This window comes from Aythya ferina (assembly GCF_964211825.1).
Source record: "Aythya ferina genome assembly, chromosome: 10".
NCBI classification, from domain to species: Eukaryota; Metazoa; Chordata; class Aves; order Anseriformes; family Anatidae; genus Aythya; species Aythya ferina.
The window spans coordinates 21206248-21231144 of record NC_140306.1 but is presented as its reverse complement, the minus strand read 5'-3'; the positions used below and the strand labels follow the sequence as shown (position 1 = coordinate 21231144).

Below are 24897 nucleotides of genomic sequence, written 5' to 3'. Positions count from 1 at the left end.
TTAAAATGCTATTTGTCATCTATAAATAATTAGGATGTGAAATTGCAGATGAGGTAAGAGCAAGTTTTCAGGGGTAGGTATAAATCAAGAGAGAATGTTACGTAGATAAAAGTTTTTAAAACCTGACACTATGTTGAGATTGGTCTTGGGTTGCTTTTAGTATTAAGAATTTTAAATCAAGTGAGTGTTTTTTTTCTGTTTGGTTGTCTGTCAAAACAGATCACAGTGTTTTTTTTTTTAAATGAATTTACGAATCATTAAAATTGTAAAATTTGTAATAAGCTCTTTGTGTACAGAATAAGATCAGGGTGCAGAAATTATCACTAAAACAGATGTGTGAAAAAAAGGATGGAACAGGATTTTTGTTAATTTTATATGTTAAAGATGAAGTGAGTCATGATCATAATCTGGTCCAGACCATTCAATAATTTCATCATTAAATCTGTAATTTGTGGGGAATTATTTTGAATACTGCTAATCATATCTTTTATGAATTATCTCAGTCTTGATATAAAAGCTTCATGATCCAGAATTGATGTGCTATTGAAAAATATTTACCACATTTCCAGTTTATGTACTATAGGTCTCTTCTTTTCTCTAGCAGAAAAACAAACAAACAAACAAACAAAACTTTCTGCTTTTCTGTATCAGATCAGGGGTTCTGAAATAAATAAATTTGGGATGAGAATAGGTATCTGCGGGTCCCTGTCCTTCTCCAGTAACACTCATTCTACACAGAGCTAATTTTACTGACAAAATATATTGGGGAAAATAATAAAATGCTTTACAGAAATCTCAACATATTATTTAAAAAAAAAAATAATATCAAAAAAACTCTTTGCATAATTAAAGAAGGTAGAAAGTTATTTTGACAGGACCAGTACTCAATAAAATAATGTTGATGAACATTAACTGCATTCTAGCTTTTAATTTATTCCTTATTGTATGTGAGGATCAATGTCAAACTATATAGTCTGTAATTTCATGTAATACTCTAAAAGTATTTGACAAGGCTTGATCTGTCAACTCTTCTAGAACCCTGACAAAAAGAGAGATCACACAGATAACTGAAGTGAAAATGAATACTTGGCTATTTTAAGAATTGTAATATAGTAAACAGCAAAAGAGATGAACATGGTATGTTTCCAAATGAGCCCTTCTAACTGAGTTGCCCATTTTTGTTGATTCCTGGTATTTTTAAAGGTATCACCAAAGATTAACCTAATGCATTTTGTTAGTGAAATAGGATCAAACTGCTCAGTGGAAAAGAAATCCTTCAGTCTTTCTTCAACCTTTACTCTGGAAAAACCCCTGTGAACTTCAAAGTTAATTCAATTAACATTAGTAGGTCTGAATAACAGTTAGTCCTGCAGAATTCATGAGGAAGGACTCATATTTTCAGTGAGGAGAATCCAGCTCATTGGAAGTTTAACATAATCTGTCCCTTTTTTTCCAAAAATAAGTAAGAATATTCAGGGCTTACTTTGCTTTGCTTTACTTTGCGTTGTAGTGTGCAGACCATATAACTAAGATGTGTTCAAAGTTAACTGTAAAAAATTAACCCACATTTCTTCCATGTTAAATGATATCTAAGTTTATAGTGGACTGTCAGATTTCTTTACTTAATTCAGCAATATGCAAGACATCTATCTTAACATCTGGTTTTTAATAACAGTTGACATCTGGGAGCTCTTTTTTATTCCAAGAATGGACTAGGAACAGTAGTGATACTGGCAGTGTATATTTTCAAGCTAAAATTCCTGTCTGTTTCAATCATAATTAATTACTACTCATTTTATTTGCTTTTTAGATTTAATTAAGTGCCAGCAGTATGTTACACCAGCTAGCTCTCAGAGTTTTGAAACTACAGAATGTCATTTTTTATGTTTCTAAAATATTAATGAGTGATTTCTGAGGATATCTAAAATGATAAGTTTTACTTGATTATGAGCTGCTGAGTGCACATGCTGTGCACCTCTGTTCTAGAAGCTTGATATTGCATCAGAATTTGGCACGCTAGAATTATATAGTTATATGCATTGACATCTGTGTGTACATAGATAAAGCATCATTATAAAAAGTGTAATCTTCAGTAAACATACCCAGTGAAGGACATTTCATTCTCTTGATTTAGTTCAAGTTTTACATTTTGTTCTCTTTAACTTCAAGTTTATAATGAATTTAAAAAATGCTCTTCTCCCCTTGAGCATATCTACAGTAATATAATCCCTTTTAAAAAACAATTCCATAAAATTGTTAAGATTTTTGTATTGCCATTAATGTTATTTAACATAAAAATTGCAAATAAATAAGTGATCTTAATGATTCAAAAATGGAATAAAGGACAGAATCTGACAATGTGTAGTGTTTAACATTCACTTAAAAGATAGATTTAATTGATAGCTTATTAGAAAAGTTTACTTCACTAACAACAGATTTTTCTGATTCTTCAGCAGTATCTTTGTCATTTAACCTAACAAAATGTAAGACAATTTGATTATAGTAATTACTTCTTTGTTTACTTATAAATTTTAATCTGTTTCTGCTGCCAGTGTTGGTTTGAATTTCATGCAATTAAAAACTAATATTTTAATATTTAATCTTATAATCTACTTCCTACATACTGTTTTAACTGGGTGGGAAAAATATTTACAGCATTGTTGGTTTTTGGTTGCTATAGATGCAGATTTTTGTGTAGGTAACACAAACTTGTTCATTTGCTTTTGCTGGCTTATATTAAAAAAAATCATGTTTTTAACAGGCAAGAAAGGTGTATTTTATATTCACCAAAGTAACTAACCTTTTCTTTTTTCATTCCAATGCTAACATCTTCTCTGTGCATCTCCTAATGTCTGGCACACAGGATGATGAGGAGGGTATATGGGCATAGCCGTTCCTATAAACCAAAGTTCCAGTTTTATTTTGAGGGGTGAGAAACTCTCTTTTCTATCTTTTGAATTGCAGTCTAATTTGTATTGTTTTATTTTAAACTGCATGGAGCTGTATGTTTCTTAAAAGGTGTGTTTGTGAACCATGTGAAAGTGTTTTTTACCTATGCAATTAACAATGAGAAACTATGTGTGACTGTTCAATGGTCTAAAGCTTGATTTTTATCATACCCTACTGTGGATAAAGATGTAGGTAGGTCTGAAAGTTTAAAAAAAGTGTATTTGTTTCTGTTCGTAACAATTCCTTGTGATCAGGAGATAAGATTTGCTTTAAACTAGCATTAAACTTCTCTATCATCTCAAAAATCCTGTAGAAAGAAAACTGTAATATCTTTGCAGAATTAATATGAAAGGTTGATACTTAAGAAGATTTGACACAGATTATGGATACAGTTTTACTGGAATGTAGTTTATAGTATGCATGGAAAAAATATTAAGCTAAAATATTTTTTTTTAAATTTTAAGATAAGAGATAATGCTTAATAAGGAAAGTATAACCTTTCTGTGGATGACTAGCATCCATGGATTAATTTGGCTGTGATACAAAAGTTCAGCTTATTTTGTTTAAGTCTCTTTCAATTATGAGTAAATACTCTGTTGTCCATTTGTGTCAGTTACTGATCAGTGTTTATCCACTTTTTTTGGTGCTTGCCTTTGATGCTCTAGGTAATCTCAGGCAGCTCATGATTACTCTGGTCTCTTAACATTGTTAATGACAGTGTAAACACATCACTGGTGCTTCACTCAGACAATGTTGCTCACGCCACTATCTTTTACTGGCACAATTCTATTTGCTATAGTGGGATTGTTCAGAGGAGAAAAATCTACTCACATAAGTGAATATTAATAGCGCTGATGTGTTATTAAAGCTGTTAAATTTATTAAAGTTATTAACTTTACTCTTTATATCACTTTGGCCTCTGACACCCCAAGCTGAAGACTGTGTGATGTGTTTTGTTTCCAGTGATGTTATAAGCCATGTTTCAGGCAAGTCATTCTAGACTAGAATAAAATCTCCAAAATCATTTTTTGTTCTTATTTGTAACATTTTTATTTTTAAAAAAACCTTTCATATACCTGCTGTTTAGCATAGTTGCAAGATGATGCAAAATTATTGATATCCATGACAAATAATTTGCATTTTGTTTAAAAAAATTAAGCTGTTGAAGATTTCTGTCATGGGGAAGTTTAAGATCCCACAACTGGGAAATAAAATAATGACAATTGCGATACCATTAACGTTTAAAAGAAAGCAAGCTTGGTTTATCGGAGTATTGTTATAAACCTTTATATATATATACATATATACACACACACACACACACACACTTTCTGATTTGGCTTTAAATGTCATACTCATATAGGCTGTATGTATAGATAACCTCTGAGTCTGGACACACGTGTTGCATGTGGAAATAGTACAGACGGATGTGACTCATTCTAACTTTTTTTAGTTACTTTCTTCTTTTCTGAAAATAAGCAGCCTTAAAAAGAATCTGGAATTATTTTTCACATAAAAATGTAAAAAAGGTTTGTGGGTTTTCTTAGTGTTGTGTTTTAAGTAATTAGCAAGTTCTGTTAACTGCAGCTGCATGATATTTTAATGGCAGTTTATGGTGTTATTTAAAAGCAATGTAATTTTCAGTTGTTTGTCAGCATCATTCTTCTGTTTGGATGTGGAGAGCAAATTTTTGTGTATTTTCCAAGCCTAAATATATTTCTAATTTAAAAACAGACATTCCTTTCTGACTCTTTTGTTCAAATGCCAGCATAATTTATCTGGTATCATTATATACCAGACACTCGACAAATACCTTTTTTTGCTGTTTCTTTTTAAGTGAGGGAGCACTGCAGAGGTCGTGTAATCAGTAGCTTGTAGAAAGCAGCCGGTCCTCTGGACTGCGCTCATGGGTAGACCTGTCCTTGGAGGTGGAACAGCCATCACTCAGTGTGTTAATGGCTATCACAAGGTGAAAATTCACGGCATAGACCTCCTTCCCCATTTGGAAATAAATAATTTATAAGCCTTTCTGAAAACAGATATACTGAATTTCCTCATGTTCTCTGTTAAAATCTGTTGAGTGCATCTTTGCATTCAAAGTACATCTTTGAATTCAGCAAAGCTGAAATGAATGGATAAACGTTTCTATTTTGCACAAGCTTTATAGCGAACAGCTTGATTTGGCTCTGTGAGCATAGTAGTTTGCATCTAGCTCAGCAGTGGGGGCTGCTCAGGTAGAACTGAGTTTCTTGGCTCTTGTATTCAGCCAGAGGAAAACTGGATTTAGTTCTCAGGAGTATTCTTTAGGAGTCCAAGTTATGACACAAACTGCTTTCCAGTTCTTTATTCCCGCTTTTTGATGCTTGAGCACAGCAGGAGTTAAAAATGACTCGATTGTACAATAACTCTATAATACTTTCTGCCACATAGACTAGAGCTTTGATATGGTAAAGGAATTGTAGCTCTGGATAATTAGATTATTTTATTTTTCCACTTGCAACTGACATTGACAATCAAAAGACTGATAAAGTTGAATCTTGCAGATTCTACGGTCTTTGTAAAATACACATTTTTTATCATTTGTTTGCTTTCTACAAAGTCTGTTGTCACAACTTGCTATGTGATATTCTTTTTAGGATACATTTTACAATGCTATAATTATAGACTGAAAGGAATGGTTCCCGACATTTAGTTTTGGAACACGAGCGATATATTTTATTTATGTGGGAGAGGAAAACACAATTTTAACAATGATTTAATTTTTGAAATATTTGAATCAAAAGAATGTGGATTTCTAGAAATAACTCATTCACCTTCTTTATAGTTCCCTTTTTTACTATAATTTTAGTCACACATTTCAAATTATATATACTATGAATGCAGCAGTTCCATTATGACACAGAGTGTGTCAAGATGTTTGTTTATGAACAAAAGTATATTCATGTTCTATTGGAGTCTCAAAACCACATTTATTTTGTTTAAAAAAAAGTGTACAAAGTGTAAAATGATTTTTAAAACTATCAAGAGGCAAAAAAAAAATAATTTTAGCTACAGTAGTGTAAAATAAACATTATGGTTTTGAAGTGGTTTCTCTCTGAGATTCTTTATCTACCGAGTGAAAAGTCAGAATATTTTTCTTATTAGAAGCTACAATATATGAAAGTTGACATCAAAATGAATGTTTCAGTTAACTATGATCATGACCTTGCATTGTAAAAATTTAAAAAGATAGTATTATCCTGGAATTCTTGTAGTAGTAATGAGTACAGGCGTTACTCATTTAATAGTAATTTGATGAAAATCTCAAAAATCACCATAATAATTAATTAATCACTCACTCTGAATTCATACTTGTATATCCGATAACAAAATTTTGATCATTCAAGAATATTTTACTAGCTGGAAAAAAAGCACACTAGAGCATGACAGTGGAAACATATAGAAATTTTTGTGATGTGATATACTAAAACAAAAGAGAGAGAGAGAAGCACAGACATGAACTTAATGTGTTTTGGAGATGATTCTAAATCACATCTTTACCTAGTATGACTCTTTTTAATTATATTCAAATTAACTATGCTGATGGCTGTATCAGACACGGTTATATTTTGATACTTAAGTGAGTACTCAGCTCACTTCTCAGGCCAAAAGAGCCCTGGAACAAAGCCAGTACCCTCTCCGTTCTCTGCCTCTAAGTGGTGCCAGGTAATTAATTCTATGCATTTTATATTGTGAAAATATATTCACAAGGTTTAAAGTGTTATAATAGCAATAGAGGGAGATTTACATACAGTGAGTATTCTGCAGCTCAGCTGTGAATTCCTCTGTCTCTTTTGCTGAAGATGAGAAGTTGTGCATTTATTTTTAGTTAGTTCTGAAGTGGCCCAGCAGTTGGATCTGGTGATCTTTGAGGGTCCCTTTCAACTGAACTGTTCTGTAGTCTAGTCTAGTCTACTTTCATTTTTTTGTGTGTGTGTGGGGGGGAAATTAAAAAATGGTATCCTTCCTTGTTAGGGACTTTAGGCAAGCTTTGCGCTGCTTGTTAAAGGAATGCATAGAGCCTCTGCAGACTTTGGATATTATTCTTCATCTATTCTCACAGTAACCTCTAAAAACTTTTAAGATTTAACAAATTTATTTTCAATGCAACATTGTGAAATAAAGTTTTGTTATTTAAGGTGGGCAAGCAAGAGAATGATTTGCTATTGAATTATCAGGAATTTTTATGGGATTCTCAGGAAATGAACTTTAACCATTTCAGATCAGACTCAGCAAATTCATTCTCCTTTCAGAGGGTTTTCTGAAAACACTCCTAGCTCTTGAAGGCCAGTTATACTCCTGCTGCAGATGATCTTCCTTTGGCCAACACACTATGTTTTCTTCTCTGAGCATCTTTGCTCAGTGAGGGAAATAACATTGTGTTGGCTCAGTGTACTGATTGACTTTTCTTGCCTTGTAAATTCATGACGGGTGTGTTGTTGTTGTTTTTAATTCAGTAGGTTGTTTACATTTAGCTTTTTCAGTGTCTTGCTGTCAGAGAACTGTAAATATTTGCTATTCATATTTTTTGAACACTACCCTATTTTATAATTTGTCATTATACAATCAAAGTATCTTTTTAAAGCAGGCATGAGATTCTGCTTCTTAATATTTTCAGATTTTGGTTGTTTGTTCATGGATGAATTTATTTTTATTTAAAAATTTACTTCTGTAGTTATGAATGGAATAGATACATCATTTTAAAAATGTAAAATGTAAAGTTGTAAAATGCAAATTTTCCCTTCATGTTACTTAATTTACATGTTTTGATACAGAAATAACATCAAACATTTCTGGAAGTGTCTTCAGGTAGGGTGTGGTAGAAGTAACTGTTAATTTTCTTCGCACCTTCACCTATTGAAAAATTTCAGAAAAATTTAACTACAAAGACTCTCTGTGAAAATCCTTTGTGATTAAAGAAGGCATTTTCCATTTACCAGATATACTGTGGGTTGGCAACTAGCCTAAGTGGTTCTCTGAAATGTCAATCTAATTCTTCTTAAGAGTCTAATTGTTTATCATGTTGTTTCTGAAAACAAGAAATATATAGTTGCGTGAAACATTGATTCCATTAACTCCATGTAATTGGCCAAGGATAAGCTTAGATGAGCCTTTTTCTCAGTGATAAGCCACTCAATTTGAAGTGCTGTTTGTGTCTGGTATTGGCAAAGTTCAGTTCTTTTCTCTGTGCACAATATTAGCATGAACAGTACTGAATTCAAAGCAGCCTGATAGGTGTGGAGAAAAAAAAATATAGGCAGTTTTCCCTGTACCCTTAAGCCTGTGTAGACTGCAAGCCACTATTGATTACTTTTAACATAAGAAATTTTGTTTCATTTCAATTGATTTTTTTTTAATGGTTAAAAGCCTAAAGCATAATTAAGGTCCTAGAAACTTTAAGGAAAAGCAGGTGCTAGCCAGATGAAACATTGATGTGTCCAAATATGAGAAAAGCTGAATTTTAAACACACAGAGACTGTAGAATCCAAGTGCTGGGTTGTAGTATAAAACCCGGTCAGGGGAAGAGCTTCAGTCAGAACTTGTGCCTTTTAAACACGAGGCAACCAGTTGTGAGACATACGCTTCAATGGTGTCACTGCTTTGGACCTGCAGTTTGTAAGAAATGAGCAGTGTAAGAGATGGCTTTCGAATTTCACATTTTGTCTGTCACTGATATTGAAGTACTGAACCTATACCAGATTTGGGATAGAATTTTAGTTTGAGAATTATTATTATTATTATTTTTTTTAATTTGGGAACAAAATAAATGATCTCTTTTGAGTTTGTTGTGAGTTTTGAATATAACAAATTTGAGAAGTAGACCACTCTCAATTTGTGTATTGTACTGCAGCCAAAGGGCATCTTCTGCTCTCAGAATTTGAATCCAAAGAACACTTAAAATACCAAAATGTTTAGCTTCTGAACTTGTTTGGTTTCAAATCTAATTCTGTCCTGGCTTTATAGTCTTATTAATGTTCTTTTAGGTACTATGTACTATGCAGATAGTCTCATGCAGTCAAAAGTTTTTTCCAAGGCCATCAAGTAGTACTCCACCTGGGTGATGATAATAAAGGCTGGTCCTCTAATTATATTTAAGAAAAATTAAAAGCTAAAAATCACAAAAACTGTTTTAAACTTTACCACTTCAGTGCTCAGATACTACAGAAAAATGGCATGAAATGATGGTGGAACTGTAGAATGACAGGATGTGTTGTAAGGTTGTAAAGAGGTTGTTGTAAGGTTGTAATGTTGCTCATTAAGGGGCAGACTAGGTGTTTGGGGAAATCTCATCAGCCAGAGATCTGGTACCACACGTAGATGCACAGGTTGGGGCTTGTTAGAAACAGGATCCCTTCTCTCACCTTTACGAAGGAAACAAAAGAAAATCAGTAGGCAATGATAACTTAAAAAAAAAAAAATAAGCTTATATAGTAGTGTGTCATGGGCAACTGAATCCATGTGACTTTCAGAAAATGAGATTGATGGCACAGCTGAGGTGAGCAGGTAGAAGGAAAGTGCTTGTTTTTTTCATTCTTCTTCCTACAGACATGGCAAAAACAATTAGGACTTTGCCACAAATTGTCCATGTGTGTCTGTAATACAAGTCCACGTGAAAACTGTTTTTACAGTACTTTGTTTGTTCAGTACTGTAGACTTTATTGTCAGATATGAAGTGAGTTATGCTTTAAAAGATGTTTAGGAGTGTTCAGACAAGTTGATTGTTTGTTATATCCTTAAAATAGGGATACCTTCACACCTGAAGCAAAAAGGGTCTAAAGATTGCGTCTGACGGCAAGTGAAGGCTAATGTTTTTGAAACTAGAATCATAAAGCTTTTTTTTTTTTTTTTTTTAATTTGGATTTATGAGCTGAAAAAAGTAGTCTGTAATTTTAAAACTTTGCCAAGTAGTCATGACGGAGTCACTCTTTGGCAGCAGTCGCATTCAGTAAAAAAGTAAAAACCTTTAAAGTAGAAACTCTGTACAGAATGGGTGGACAAGTAAAGCTTCTCAATTATTTCTCAGGCAAATGTTTACTGTTCATTTCTAGCTATTGAATGTTTTTTGTATGTGTTTACAGGGAAAATAAGGAGAAAGCTGTTTTAAAACAAATGTGGTGCCTCACTTTGTCTTTCTTGAGATGTGATGAAACAGCTTTCTCTTACAATGTCCTTGCTAATAGCAGTATGAAGCATAACAGCATTTGATCATTTGATTTGATGTTGCTATAGAAGGATATGTTTAAAGACATTAACTTTCAGCTATTGTTCTGCTTTATATTTACATCTTGTTCAGTAAAGATTATTTTTTTCTTTTTAATGTTTGGATATTCTGTTAAGCCTGTTTTGGAAAATAGCTTTGGAATGAGTCTCAGTAGCATGCAAAGCAATGGAAAAATAGGGAGCATGACTGTTTACAGTGTTCATTTCAATTCTCTCATCGAAAATACTAGCTGTATGCTTAATTACCTAAATGGGTGTTGCTACACTGACTGGAGCCCAAGGGCATTTTGGATTTGTGATTTTTTATGAACATAATTCTTGTGTTACTGCAGCTTGGTTTTTACTAAACAAAAGGAGGAACCTCCTAGGAATGTTTGTTTTGCAAACGATGGACAGATCTGTGACTACTCTTCTTCTTTCTTGTTAAAATAATTTTATTCATAATGTAAGATGTTTAAAGTTGTCACTTTAATTCAGAAATTGTATATTCATTAAAAAGTTACATTTTATTTTTTTCTTAATACTACTGCTAGTACCTTCAGGTACTAACTACCCACAGTTGAAGACAGAGGGTTTACAGTAGAAGTACATAATTTATTTAGCTGTACCTGTTTTGTTAGTCTTTATTAATTATATAGTGGAAATAAATATATGACGTGCTTGACCAGTGTAAAACTTCTGTGCTTCCTACTGAATGGAAGATCAGTGAAGATGATCAATACTGTTCTTTTGAAAAACAACAACAAAAACTTTGTTACAACTCTGCTTTGGCCAAATACATTACAAAATTAAGGCCAGCACCTGAGACACTGGGCCCACTGAATTCAATTAGTCTTGTTATTTATTTCAGTACTATTAAATTTTCATTCAGATTGTTAGAGCAGTTTCTTGTGATTTGTTCATGGTTTTAGTAGAAAAACATCTGTGCGCATATATATATATATATATATATATGCATTCTCAAAGGTATTTGCACAAACTAACTGTCTTTTACTTTGCTCTGACAGGTATTTATCTTATCCTTGGTATTTATGAGACACCAAATCATCCCCATACCTAGCTATAGAACTTTATTATATAAATTCAATATTTTTTTGTCTGTCATTTGTGTGTTAGCTGTGTGAGTCAGGCTATTCTGTCTGAACTTTGGCCTCAGCTTCTTCACTGCAGGTGCAGAAAGTGTGCAAACAGTCTGAAAATGTAGCTGATGAACCGAATGTCAACGCTTTTGATGTAGTGGTCCTAAAGACAACAACTACAGGACCTGCAATCAGCAGTCTTGCTCTTTTTTGCTCTTCTATAATGAAAACAAATAACATTTTTGAGCAATTTTTAACACTGCAGAAAGTGAGAGAAGGCAGAATGTATTTTTACGGCTAAACTTTGTTTCAGAAATTATAGTTGTTGTAAACAGTTGATAATCAATGACTTCATGCTGAAATATAATCAAATAATCTAGACATGGTTTGGTATCTAAAGATAAGCTGAAATGTAAAAAAGTAGTGAAAATGTACTATGCAGAGAAATTATGGATTGCACTTCTACAAATACTTGTGTGAACATGTGAAATTGCTGTTACTTGTCTTAAAGCTTGTGAGCTTTGAGCAGATTTTTGTAAATATTAGAATAAGTGAATGTGGGACTGTCTGCACAGCATTCCTGTTGGAAGATGTTTCTGTCTGGAAGCAGAAATGTCAATTAAAGACCTCATGAAAAATCATATGACTTAAGCTTTTAAAAGTAAACTTTTATAATTGAATACTAAAGTAAATGAACACATGAAAAAAAAACAAACGAACAAACAACAGCAAATGAACAAACAACAGCAAAAGCAAGAAACTGTAAAATTTGAATAATCATCATATTTATATAAGTTACACTGGAAAGTTTATGAAAAATACAAGAGGAAATGTGTCAATACAGTACAAAAATAATGTATAACAATTTAGTATTTATTTTTAATAAAAAATCATATAGCTATTTAGTAGTTACAATACTTATAGTACTGACCTACTTAACATCAATGAAATACCAGTTGTCATTGTACACATCTGTTGATTTTCTCAAGTTAAAGCTTTGATAGGTGATGACTGCTATCATAGCCACAGGGTCTGGAGCCAGTTTTGAGACACTACCCTGTCCCTTATACTTCACGTTATTCTGGCTGTGTTTTCTAATGCAGATTGGTTGTAGACTGTGGTTTCTAATGCAGATTTTCAGATCACACACATGCAGTAAAAGAAACATCCCTACAACTTCATCTGGGTGTGGTGAATTGAGCCAAGTCAGGTATAGAAGCAATGAAACTGACAATAAAAAACACCCCAAACATTTGGCTGTTTCAGGAAGTGCATGCTGCCTCCATAGCCATTCCATTTTTCTGTCAAAGAAAAAGTATTGAGCCATATTGGATTGTTCAGAGGCTTGAATTTAAACAATGAATCAGTGGCTGGAGCCACTAAATTGTTCTTTAATAGTGTAATACAGAAGTCTAGGGAAAGTATTTATTCATGTAATTTAAGTAAGTTCAGTATCAAGTGTCTTGAGAACATCACTTAGATAACACTGAGCTATTTGTGTACTTGAGTGATAGCAGCAAATGTTTATGTAATGGATTAGAAATAATTAAGGAATGCTTGCCTGTTAATAATCCCAATTCTGCTACATTGTCCCACACTGATTATGTATCCATATGCATTTGTTGTTGTTTAAACTCAGATCTTTTTGACTAAAATGAGTAAGCTATTCACTTGAACAGCTTTACTGAAAGATTTGAAGGAGTAGCAAACTTGGAAGGGAAAGTGCTAGGCATCTGGAATCTCTTTCATTGGCACACCCAGATATAGCTGAGGGTATCTGTCCACAACCTTAGGCCATGGGCAGAATTTGGGCAGAGCACTCCACAAACAGCTATGCCAGCTGATGATGTTATTACCATCCACCTTTGTGTGTTTGTTACATTTTTTTCTGATATAGATTGTTACCCTCCCAGATCCATCAACAGAAGAAATCACTCCCATCAGTCCCATATCAACTTCAAGCAAACTGAGCCAGTTTAACTTAAGTAGTGATGAATGGGTGTGAGCAAGCCTGTTTATCATTACATGGTGTGGACTAGAGGGTACTTTGACATGGTTCTTTCAGTTGGAAAGTGTGTGGTAACATCCAGTTGATGGTTAGTGAAGAACAGCTAGTGGCAGTAGCATCTTCAAGCAGAAAAGCCCAATCTAGAAGAAAATGGTGTCCATAAGGTAAAATAAAAACACCCTTACTGAAATTACTTTATCTTAAAGGCTCCTGCACCAATTTATATAATCAGGTTATTAAAGCAATTTAAACGAAGCCAGTGCAGTCTTCTCACTTAACTAATCAGAACCTCTTTGTTAGTATAGCAGGTATTTTTGCCAGATGCAAGCATGAAGGTCAGTAATATATAATACTTTCCATTTTATATAAGAACTGTAAGTTCTGGAAAACCAGTTCTATGAGTTCTCCAGTTCTTCTTCTTCAAAAAAAAAAAAAAAAAAAAAAAAGTTTGGATAGATTCTGCAATAAGGTAAGGATGGACTGATAAATTAAAAACATGATTGATTTTGCCACACATCATTCTAGGACCTTGAAATGTGTTAGGTGATAAATTTCAAACACAGAAATCTTTTTATAAGAAAACTTAAATTCTATCTATAAGTATTTAAGAATTACTACTGTTCCCTAATGCAATTGATGCCTAAATCTTTATTTGTTGGAGCCATCAAAGAAGCACACATTCTTTGTGTTGTGTTTTACATCTGTTGACCTGGATCCTGCATGAGTTTTTCATGAGTGTTCATTTTAGTTCTAAGAATGTGGATAGGGTCAAATGTAAACACTGAGGCAAATTTTTAATGATTTAGGAATTATATAACCTAGAATGATTTTAATTATGGCAAAAGCTTTACGTCTGACTCTACGTTGGTTCTGTACCCCATAGGAATTTATACCTGTGTAAGTAATAACAGTGTTCTGACTGAATTGTATTCAAGCCTTTTAGGTGGAAAGTGTTCTGAGATTGCTTTTGTATGTGTGTGTAAGTGATTATTCTCTCCTAACTGGATTGATTGTGGAGCAAACTAAATGTAAAGGTGAAAAGCTTTACTTCTTTTGTAAAGCTTTTTTTTTTTTTTTTTTTTTTTTTTTTACAATAGCTCCTTTTCCAGTGTTGCAATTCCCTTCAATATCATGCTACTAAAAGAATTTTTTCCTGACTCTAAATTTTCTTTTCTGCCAACTCTATGCTGACTTAAATTTTATTATTTAAATCCATGGTTAGATTTAATGAAAAACCACACTATTTAACTTACCCTTACTCTTACCCTTTCTGAGGATTACAAAATTGTTGAGAAATTTGCATAGATCCTGCAGTACTCCTTTGTGAAATATTTACCTGTGGTAGGTCAGCCTTTTAAAAACATAAAAAACTGCTTCAAATCTCTTTGCTGTTTTCTTCCAGATTCCTTTATTGAAGTACATTCAGTGTTTTTTTTTGTTTGTTTGTTTGTTTTGTTTTTCCATCTTTTACATGATGGTTTTTATTAATCTTCTAGATCTTTTCCTGAGTTGTAAATTTGCTTAATTTCTAAAGTCAGTGGCAGAAACTTTAATAAGAAATCATCTTATCATCAACTGCTGTGCAATAGGGCTGTTTTACAGTTTGAATGTTACAAATCAATTTATTTTGAGACTTGTAATGTATTTCTTGTGCATAATTAATAGACGGGAAAATACTTGGAACTTGAGTTGACATTCATTTAAAAAAAAATGATAAAAGCTCAAAAAAACCCTGCTAGTAGGAATAGTTTTAGAATTGAACCTGTCAACCAAAAACAAGCCAGCAACTGATTGTAAGAGTTTTTTTTTCTTTTTTTTTACATGCCTTTTAACTGTTTCTTAAGTTCTCTAATTTTTTAATTAGAAGATGTAAAGACTACTATGTCCCTTACAGTGTCTCAGAGCACCTTGTCTTCAGGTTTTATAGAAGCAAATGTAAATTAATAAAATAGTATGTGAATCTTCTGCAGATACAGTCATCCTCTATATACAGATATAGAGGAAAGCTTGGAAAAGATTTACCTAGAAATGGTCCTTCAGTATAAGACTTAGGAAAAAAAAAAAAAAATCTCCTTTCTTTCCTTCTTGAAAGCAGAATTTATTTTATGGCAAGCTGAGTGAGAACCCTGCCTTCGAGGAAAAAAATGCAGGGAAAAAAACATGAGCTCTCTAGGCATAGTTAACTGCTGTTAGCACCAAGACAAAATGAATAGTCAGCTTTACTTTTACCAGTGTACTGTTTTCTCTTGAGGATTGATAGGTTTAGATGTACCGATTCTCTCCTTGACTCTGTCTGTCAAACTTTGATCTGATCTTGAAGTGTTCAAAAGCTGCATGTGTTGCAGGATTACAGCAAACTTGGTCTTACAGGTTTAGCTTAAATAGTTTTCATTTTGTCATATTTGTCATATGGGTGTACCACAAAGAGTGCTTGGTTTTAGCCGTAGTGCCTTGGGTGGTGGTATGCAGCAAGTAACAGAATACTGGGAATAAAGAAAAATCCTGAAATGAATCCCTCCAGCTATGGGCCAGTTGAGAGGTAGAGAGACAGGATGTAAAGTAAAACCAGTATGTCTCCCTTTGATCAAAGGATAGATTCCCCACCACCACCCAGCAGGTGATTAACACATAAGTATATTCTCTCCTAAACAGGCAGATTGGACAAAACTAAGTATCTGCTCAACATGCTCAAAGCAAACTTTATTTAATTAACTACAGTTAGAATTATTTCAAATACTGGGTTCAGATTTATGAAGTTACGTGATCTGCCCATTGACTCCTTTAAGGACAAAATTTCACACAAGAACTTTAAAAGTGGAGAGGATGGCAGCTATATGGTTCTCATTTTCATGACCTAAATCTAAAGCATCTCTTATTATTAAGCTATTAGTACGATCTTATCAGTGGGTCTCTTTTTAATGAGTAGCCTCACTTAGGACTTCCAATACATAATCTTAAGAAAACATTTACTCAAAATTATTTTTAACAAAAGCATTTCTGTGTGAAAGATAATTGAGCTATTTCTGTCCCATCAATCAGGATCAGCCACATATTATCATTCAGAACAGTCTGTTTCAGAAAATAGAGATCTGTAAGTAAGCAATTTTGTTTTGTGAGGATTATTTTGTGTATGTATACATATGACACATGCAGTTTCCTAGGAGCTTCATAAAAATAATTAAAGTATTTGTTGCCCATGTTGCACATCGTTTTTAATATCATGGTTGAAGTTTCAAAACATACAAAAATACATTGATTCTAAAGCAACATGAAATATATATATATAAAAAAAATAATAATAACCAAAAGAGATGTCAGTAAACATTGCAGAAATCAAATGTTCATTTGGCATCGAGAAAATAAAAACTTGATATCTTTAAAAACTGTAGTGGATATTGTCCTTGGAGTTGTCTTTTATGATACTGCACTGTGGTTGCTATAAATCATGTGCTTTGTTACTGGTGTTAGAATGCAATTTTAGCAAGGTTCAGTTTAGGAAAGATCTTGTTTATCAGCCAGTTACTTTTTCTTAGAACAGAAACCAGTAGTTGGAATATAAAACCTCCAAATCTGCAGGTGAGATGTTTGGCAATTTAATGTAACTTAGTGAGATGAAATAACACTGTTTTAAAATGATTTTTACTTACTCATTTTCTACATTATTTTTTCCTACAAGGAGTGGGTAGAGTGTGCAGAGCTTGCAAGAACCTAATATTCTCTTGGCAAATGTTTCAATGATTAATGATCAGGTAGTTCCAACACTAGTGTTTTTTAATGATGACAGATGAATAAAGGCTTTCTAGCGAGGAGGAAACAGGTGCTGAGGTGCAGTACAATTTATTGTCTGAATTTTGAGGCTTTTTTAATAGTAGAAAAGCCACTTTCTTCTTCACTGATTATTTATGTATTTATTTATGATGATATTAGCTAAAGACTCCATCTTCCGTAACATACTGCTCAAAGTTCTGTCATGATATAGGTTAACAAAGCCCATCAAGTATCTTGATGTGAGATCCTACTGCCAGTCACTTAGTACCTCAGCAGACAGGCACTATCCGCAATGTCCTCAGGGTAAATTCTTGTTTGCATTTCCTTTACAAAAAGCCTGCAGTTGTTATTACACCTGCTGGTGTTCTATGTCACTGACCTCTCACCTAATGTACAATCAGGTGCTCTTTTTTAACAGGCAATCTGGCATTCTGCCGACTAAATTAGGTTCATTTGTCATGTACTATCCTATCTACCAGCAAGCAAACTGGGGAAAAAGAGGTCAAAGTAGGGATTTTTCAAATGTAAATGTTTCCTGGAAACTGCTGTTGAAACTTAGGCATGTCGTTCAAAATGCAAGTTGTCTCAAAATGGTTGCTGTCTTTCTTAGAAAACAAATTGTCTTTTGCAAGTACTTTTCTGAAAGTCTTTGCAACAGTTTTGAATGAAGTTGTTGCATGCGTATTTTTGTTGCAAAATATTGTTGCAAGCAATAAATAAATCACTGGGTGATATTAAAAGCATATTTTTCCCAGATGGTGCTTTGAAATACTGGAGTAAAATGGAAAAAATTAGTTTTAAACCACTTACAGGAAGTGGGATCATACAAAAGGCTGGTTTCATTTCCAAGTATATTGTTGCAATTGGTGCTTTTTTTATTTGGGATGTGTACAAGTACATAATATTACATATATAATATTACAGTATGATATTAAGTGTATGTTTTGTCCCCTTGTATGTGTGGGTGGCTAATTTAATAACATGGGCCAACATATGGTGAGTGACAAAGTGAGCAGTAGATTCTGGTAGCTGGTGATGTTACCTCTCCTAAAATTTAATGTAATTAAGTCATTAAAGACATTAAAACTTAATGTCATGTCCAGTGTTAGTAATAAGGAAGGAAAAAGTTTTGTGTTGGTGATATGTCAGTTAGAAGGAAGAGATTGGTTGTGATTGGTTGTGAAATTTGGAATTGGCTTTTTGAGCCTGAAAGTTGACAAAAAGAGTTCTTCAAACTTGTAATTTTTTATGAGATTGAGAGAGAAAGAGAGAGAGAGAGAGAGAGACTCATTGACCATGTGAATGTGTTTACAGGCAGGTGAGATCAGGAAGGAGCTGAAGGAGCAACCTCCCAAGTTTTAGCAGCAGGATGGACTGTAGTTTGTTCCTTAATCTTCGGATAAAATCACCTGCAAACACAATTCCTTTACTGTGTCTTTGCTGATAGATCATAATATCCTGCCCTATGTCCAAGTAATTTTTTCCAAGTTAAAATCCCATCTGGTATCTAGTTTTTAAAAATCCCATCTGGTATCTAGTTTTTAGCTTGAGTAAATATGTCTAAAATAGGTGATCTTTTTGCTTCTCCTTACTTGCTTTCCTGATCATTATAGAGAACACAAGAATGTGACCTTTCTAATATTAATTAGTTTCAATTTCCCCAATAGCGGAGCCATGTTCTGTGGTTTATTTCTGCAGGCAAGTAAAAGTAGCACACTTTTACTTTTATTAAGTAATAAATTGTTAGATTTAAAAAAAAAAAAAAAAAAAGTTTTCAAGCTTAATAATACTGTCTTCTGTTTTCCAGTTGGCAAAGAATAGAGCAGAATTTTAACAGCCACTATCCTTTACTAGTCTGTCCAGACTAAAAGATGGTTAAGGACTGGTAATTGGAAGAATCTTAATTCCGCTCCAAATGTATTTGTAAAAATACATTATTTGTAAAAATCCATTTTATTGTTTTCCCTCCAAACAGATGCATCGTAATTCCTGTTTGTCTACTTTGCTGTAGAATATGCAGAAATTTTTAAGAGAATCTTTTAATATAGAGTGTACGATATAAATTTACTCCTATGAAATCAGGAATGATTACAGTCTTATGTTGTGTAGCAGAGTAAGAATTCTGGACCCCCTATTGCCAATTTCCAAGGCAACTGCTGAAATGAGTCTTAAACTCTTGTTCTCACTTCAGCAATTTCTGGCAGAGGCAATGTCATATTGTATAGTACAGCATGTATGATACCCAAAACAGGACAAAAATTTGGAAACAATGGGAGAATTTGGCATTTATTAATCTATAGGGCGTGCACATAGTTTAAATAACTTTATTATGTGAACATCTATGTGCTTTAGTCAATAATCAACAGTTTTGCAGATTTAGGAAAAAGAATTCCATTTTAAAACAAAATCAGCATGTCATAAAAAATATTGACATAAATCTGGAATGCAGTATGATATAGCGCACCAAGATTTTAAATTGCCAAATCCTTTTATGCACTCTTTTTGGAAGACAAAACTCGGTATGTACATGCAGACTACAAAAGTGAATCAAATGTCAGTCAAGCATCAGCAAAGGTTTGCGCATGTATTTTAAAATGTTGTTTTCTCTAAATTACTGACTCACTGCACTTACATTTATTACCTTTTTGTTCTTTTTACAAAATGTCATTGACAACAAATCAATGAATCACATCTTTAGAGATGCCATGAAATAATGAACCTTTTGATGGCTGCATTTCTGTCATTTAAAACTAGTAAATTTCCCTTTTCTTTTGTTTTTCTTAAAACTGTATATTTGCATTACTGTGGTGTACAAGATGTATCATGGTAAACAATATGACCAAAATGCCAGTATACCATCAAAGAACTCCCAAAGCTGAAAAAAATGTAAGAGGAATTGATTCACCAGATTTAAGCTTCCTTTATGTCAGGACAGAAACCAGTCCTACCAAATTCCAGATCCAGGCCTGTAGTGTTTTCCCAAACATTTGCCACTTAGTAAAAAGAAGGCCTGTTGCACAGAAGCCTTAAAAGTATAAACTCAGCTATTTTGGTTTTGTGGTTAGGACAGTGCTGTTTATTGAGTTTCCAGGTAGGAATCTGGCTAGGTTATCTAGCACTCAATAGATTACTGTACAAAGATTGAGCTAAAAAAAAAATATAATTACAAAAATAAAAAATCAGGATGCTTACAGTGTCATCATGAGAAATTAGTCAACTAATCAGTCTGCTTATTTAAAACATTATAAAGAATATGAAATGGCTCCTAGTATAATTTCCCTTTTCTATAATAAAATGTTAATTTGCCATTCATATTTACAACAACTTCAAAGAAAACTCATGAATTGGCTTACTATACATTTTGTTGGTTTATTTTTATGTTTTCAAGAACACTGCAAGCCTAAAAATGCAAATATGTCATACCATGCACTGAAACATAAATGTATCAATGTTTGAGGTTGAAAGAATAAATGACATAGATCATTGTTTAGCAAATAAGATTTTTTTTTAATGTAGTATTTCATCGTTCTGGCATGTTCGAGGAAGTTTGAATCTAAATTCCTTTGGTCAATTGGTTTGACTTTCTTGCCAGGGTCAGGAGATTGAGTAGTTGTGCCAGAGTTTTTTTATTCATCCCTGTTTACTCAGAGAGTGACTGGAAGCTTTCAGAGTCAGTCATTCCAATCACTCATACCTGAACTGAACCCACATGAATGTAAATCCATTTGGCATTTACCCAACCCAAGTAATTTGCATATTTAGCTATATGGTTTGTGTCTTTGTTGTAGGTGCAGTCAACTAGTGTTTATTATTGTGTGCGATCAGATAGAGCAGTAGCGTTCAAAAATCTCTATGAGTCTGTGAAAAAAGGAATATGTTATAAAGAACATACTCAGGAATAGTGCCTTGGTTTGCTTGCCATCGACAGTATGAGTAGAACACGTGTGCTGGAGTATGTGTTAGTTAATGTCTCTTTAACTAGCTGTGTGGTATGAGGGCCAGCTTGATGAGGTGGAGCATGCCAGTTTTCCTTCCCAAAGGATCTAGTTGTTCATATTGGCAGGAAGTTTTACTTACCAAAGTGGTTAGCAACTGGCAAAGTGAGTACATCCAGGTCTGAGGTATTCCTTACACACATTTCTTCATGGGAATTTCTTATGTTAACAAAAGTTATGCATGAAGTATGCTTAATATTTTGTTTTATTTATCACGGCAAAGAAACAACTGTGTGAGTAAGGTCAATATACAGTAAAAGTTATTTTAGGTTGAAGGTGAGTACGTTGGTCCTTGTGGTTTGTTGTTTAAATCTTTAGAGATTTTGTGTATAAGCAGGTATTTCCTGCAAGCAATAGCATTGATGTGAAATCCTAGAAGAATTTTCACTTTTCTTTTTCCCTACCTTCCTTTTAGAGCAGAATGATACTCATCCTCCTTGAACTAGTTCATTTCTTAGTTGTAATATTTATATTATGTTTGAAGACTTTTGTATTGCATGTATTAAAACTTATTATAATGTTTTAAAGAGTACACAAATCTTATTGATATGAAAACTGAATAGAAGTAGTTGAAGTTTCATGTTTACCAAACTTGTACTCACTTCTCATCAGTACTAAATATAAAGCTACAGAAAGTCCTTGCTTAAGGTAGGAAGTCCAGGGAGTTCCTCTCATGGAGGTGATATATAAATGTGCAGTCCTCTAGTTGAGGCCTTGTTTTGCCTCACAGCTGTTACTTCTAGTAAAGGAGAAGAAGACTTTGAAATAATGTTATTGCTAAATCCATCCTTTCACTTCAGTTGCAAGCTTTCCTGTATGTGAACTTTAACTGCAGGTGAGTTATTTCCACAACAAGGCTCCTGTGCTAGCAGTTTTTAGAGCTGGCTAAGCATCCTGCTATCAGTATTTTCTCAGTAGTATGACAGCAGCTGTTCTTTGATTGAAACATGCAGAAAGATGTGTTAAAGTCAGATAAACATCACTTCTAAAGCAGCTTTATCTCCCAGTTTGCTCATCTTTGTAATATGGCTAGTAGAAGGAACAGTGAAATTGAGCTTTGTAATTCGAGTTATAATCTTAAAAGATATGTGTAAATCTACCTAAAGAAATGTTTCACTTTGTGTGTGTTCGTGTGTATCTCTGCTTCTTGAGTCAAAATGCACTCATAACTTTTTAAATTAAAAAGCTCATGAAAGGAGCTTTTCAGACATCATTAAAGGTACTTCATTGTAGTTCTGAATGATTTTTTCTTGTCATTCCTTATGATTATGGTTTGCCTTTTTGATGACTTATCATTATTTTATATATATATATATATGTTTATTTATTTATATTATTTTTTTTGAAGTGAGTTGTGGCTGGACAGCAGTAGTTTCTTTCAGCATTATTTCCAAAGCTGCTCTTATAAGACCACATTCAGCAGCAAATTAGTCCTCAAATACCTTGGTTCAATTTTCACAGTTGATGCCAAGTAGGCCTTCTTTCACAGACTATTTTGTACTTTGTGGTACTTATAATTAACAATCACTTATAGTAACTCTGCTTCTGTATTCTGCACAGTGAAAAGTAATCCTTACGGATACAAATTACTAATGAAGATAAGCAACATGAAAATGTACATTAAGCTTTATTTTTAAAATGGTGTGAGCTACGATGGGCAAATAATTGTTTGTGAAATGATCCCAAGTGCTTTGTCAGGTACTGAAGATTTTCAAAGTATAAATAGGGCTAAAGAAATGCTCAGATCTGGTTTCTTCTGATCTCATTTGATTTTTGATTATGTACAATGAAGAATGGCATTCTTCTAAAAAGACAGCTCCAGCTCTTATGTCTGCTTAAATCCATAGGATGCCACTTAAATTACATCAGGAATAAATGGGTCTGGTAAGATATATTACCAAACAATAGAGATTGACAACTCTAATCTCTCAGCTTTTAAGTAACTTAAAAATATGTGTCATTGCTAAATTTTATTGCTAGGGAATTGAACCAGTAAATTTCTCAGCTAATCTCTAGACTGGATTTGACTATGATTGAGATTGTGTTTCAGTTCTAGTTCAATGAACATCAAAACATTTTCAAAATAATGAAACCTAGTGTTGAGTTGCAGTTGAAGCTCAGAGATTCAAACTGTTTTTCAATTGGCTCTAGCTAATCTCCTCAATCTGTTTCATTATTGCATGTAAGATGCTAAATATATTTGGTATTTTACATTTACAGTATACTCAAACACTTTCTGTCTTTTGTAGGGAGCTGGATTATGCATCTTCATGAACTACCTGACGTCTATGTTGTCAGAAAATAACTGTTGCCTGTTGGTGTACATATACATAGTTTTGACCATTACCCCAAGAACATTATTAGATCTCAGAACCATTAACTCATGTATATTCTGTAGTCTGGGATAAATTAATCTCAAAACTCAAACTTTTCTCTTATAGAATGGTATTTCTATAAACTTTATGCACTGTGTTACTTAGTGCTCACAAAACTGAATGGAAAGTAATTTAAAGTGTGCTCATTTTATGGAATCATTTAAATGGTGGGAGTTTGAATAAAGAGTTCTTCATTGGCTTTGATCCAAATGTGTCATAAGTAATATATTTAGCATAGCTTTCAAAAATACAAATAGGAGTTAATTTAATTAAAGCTCATTCAGAAATAAGAGGATTGTGCTTTACCACCAGTATTATTTTTTTGAAAAAAACACTAATGGAGAGAATTTAAGTATACCATCTACTTATCTGAAAGTACCGATTAACAATGCAGTAGGCAAAAAGACTGCATGCAGAACTATTATGAAAAGTTTGCATTGCAGAATATACTCATAAGTAGAAAATTTCTTTACCCAATTGTTCCGGTCTCTGCTAATATCCATTTGGACAGACCTTTCCTGGTCTTGGTGCTTTGCACAAGGTAGATATGACGATTCATGAGAATAGTAGCAATAAAGTTGCTAGTACTAACTAGTAGTGATAATAATACTAGGAGCCTGTCCTCTGTGTTGATGTTTGTTTCTACTAAGCTACTTTTTTAAGCTATGAGCTTTTTGTTTTGATGAGTTAGGGCACTTTGAGTACTCCAGTATGACACTTAACTGGAACATGTCTATTTTAGCTACTTGCAAACTGCTATGTGACAAGCTGCAGAGGACCAAATTACAAATCTGAAGTAAACTAGTCTAGCTTCTTTGGTCCGTTCTGTTCTGAGATTCAGAGACCCTGCTATCTTTAGAGAACTTTATAGCATAAAGAGGCTTTAGGAAGAATGAAAAGGGAGGAGGAAGGGGTGAACTTGAGCCCCTTTAGTTGGAAAATCTTGAGAAGGGTTTGGTGAAACACTGTAAGATCATTCTAGGAAAGAAGAGTTTACAGTAAATTTAGAGGGTAAAAAGGAATTTTGCTTTATTTAAAATCCTCAAAAATTTAGTTAAACTTGAATTTGTTTCTGAAAGAGGGTTCACTGTAAGTTCCAACCAATTAGCTGGATGAAAAGAAATTTGAACAGCTTTGTTTGCAAAGGGAATTTTCAGATTTATTTTTTTTCCCTTCATTGTTTTTAAACAGACACTGAAGTATTTTGGCACAGCTACATTCCTTGTATTCATTATCACTCTTTCTCTTTTCTTACTAGTAAATACTAGTAATTACTTCTCATATTAGTAAATGTAAACCAAGACATTTTTAGCCTCCCTGCTTTTCATTCAGGTTTTCAAACAGTGACAGTGACTAAAACAGTTCTGTCAGTCTCTCAAGAGGGTCAACTTATGCTTTAGCAACTTGCCATGAGTATAAAAATATAATTTTTTAAATTTATTTACTGGGGGTGTGTGGTCTGA

At 33.3% G+C, this 24897-nt stretch overlaps 1 protein-coding gene across 18 annotated transcripts in view; it reads left to right on the top strand.

Annotated features, from left to right (window-relative positions):
* The window catches only part of ERC2 (ELKS/RAB6-interacting/CAST family member 2), a 547528-nt gene that overhangs the window by 426524 nt on the left and 96107 nt on the right, over nucleotides 1–24897 (top strand). For 3 of the 18 annotated variants that reach the window (XM_084530654.1, XM_084530652.1, XM_084530653.1), the window contains one exon: nucleotides 2864–2929. The exons of the other annotated variants lie outside the window; for them this stretch is intronic. In XM_084530654.1, coding sequence (XP_084386780.1) covers nucleotides 2864–2890 — 27 coding nt within the window. In that variant the 3' untranslated portion in view covers nucleotides 2891–2929. The remainder of the gene's footprint in view (nucleotides 1–2863; nucleotides 2930–24897) is intronic. 18 annotated transcript variants of the gene reach the window in all.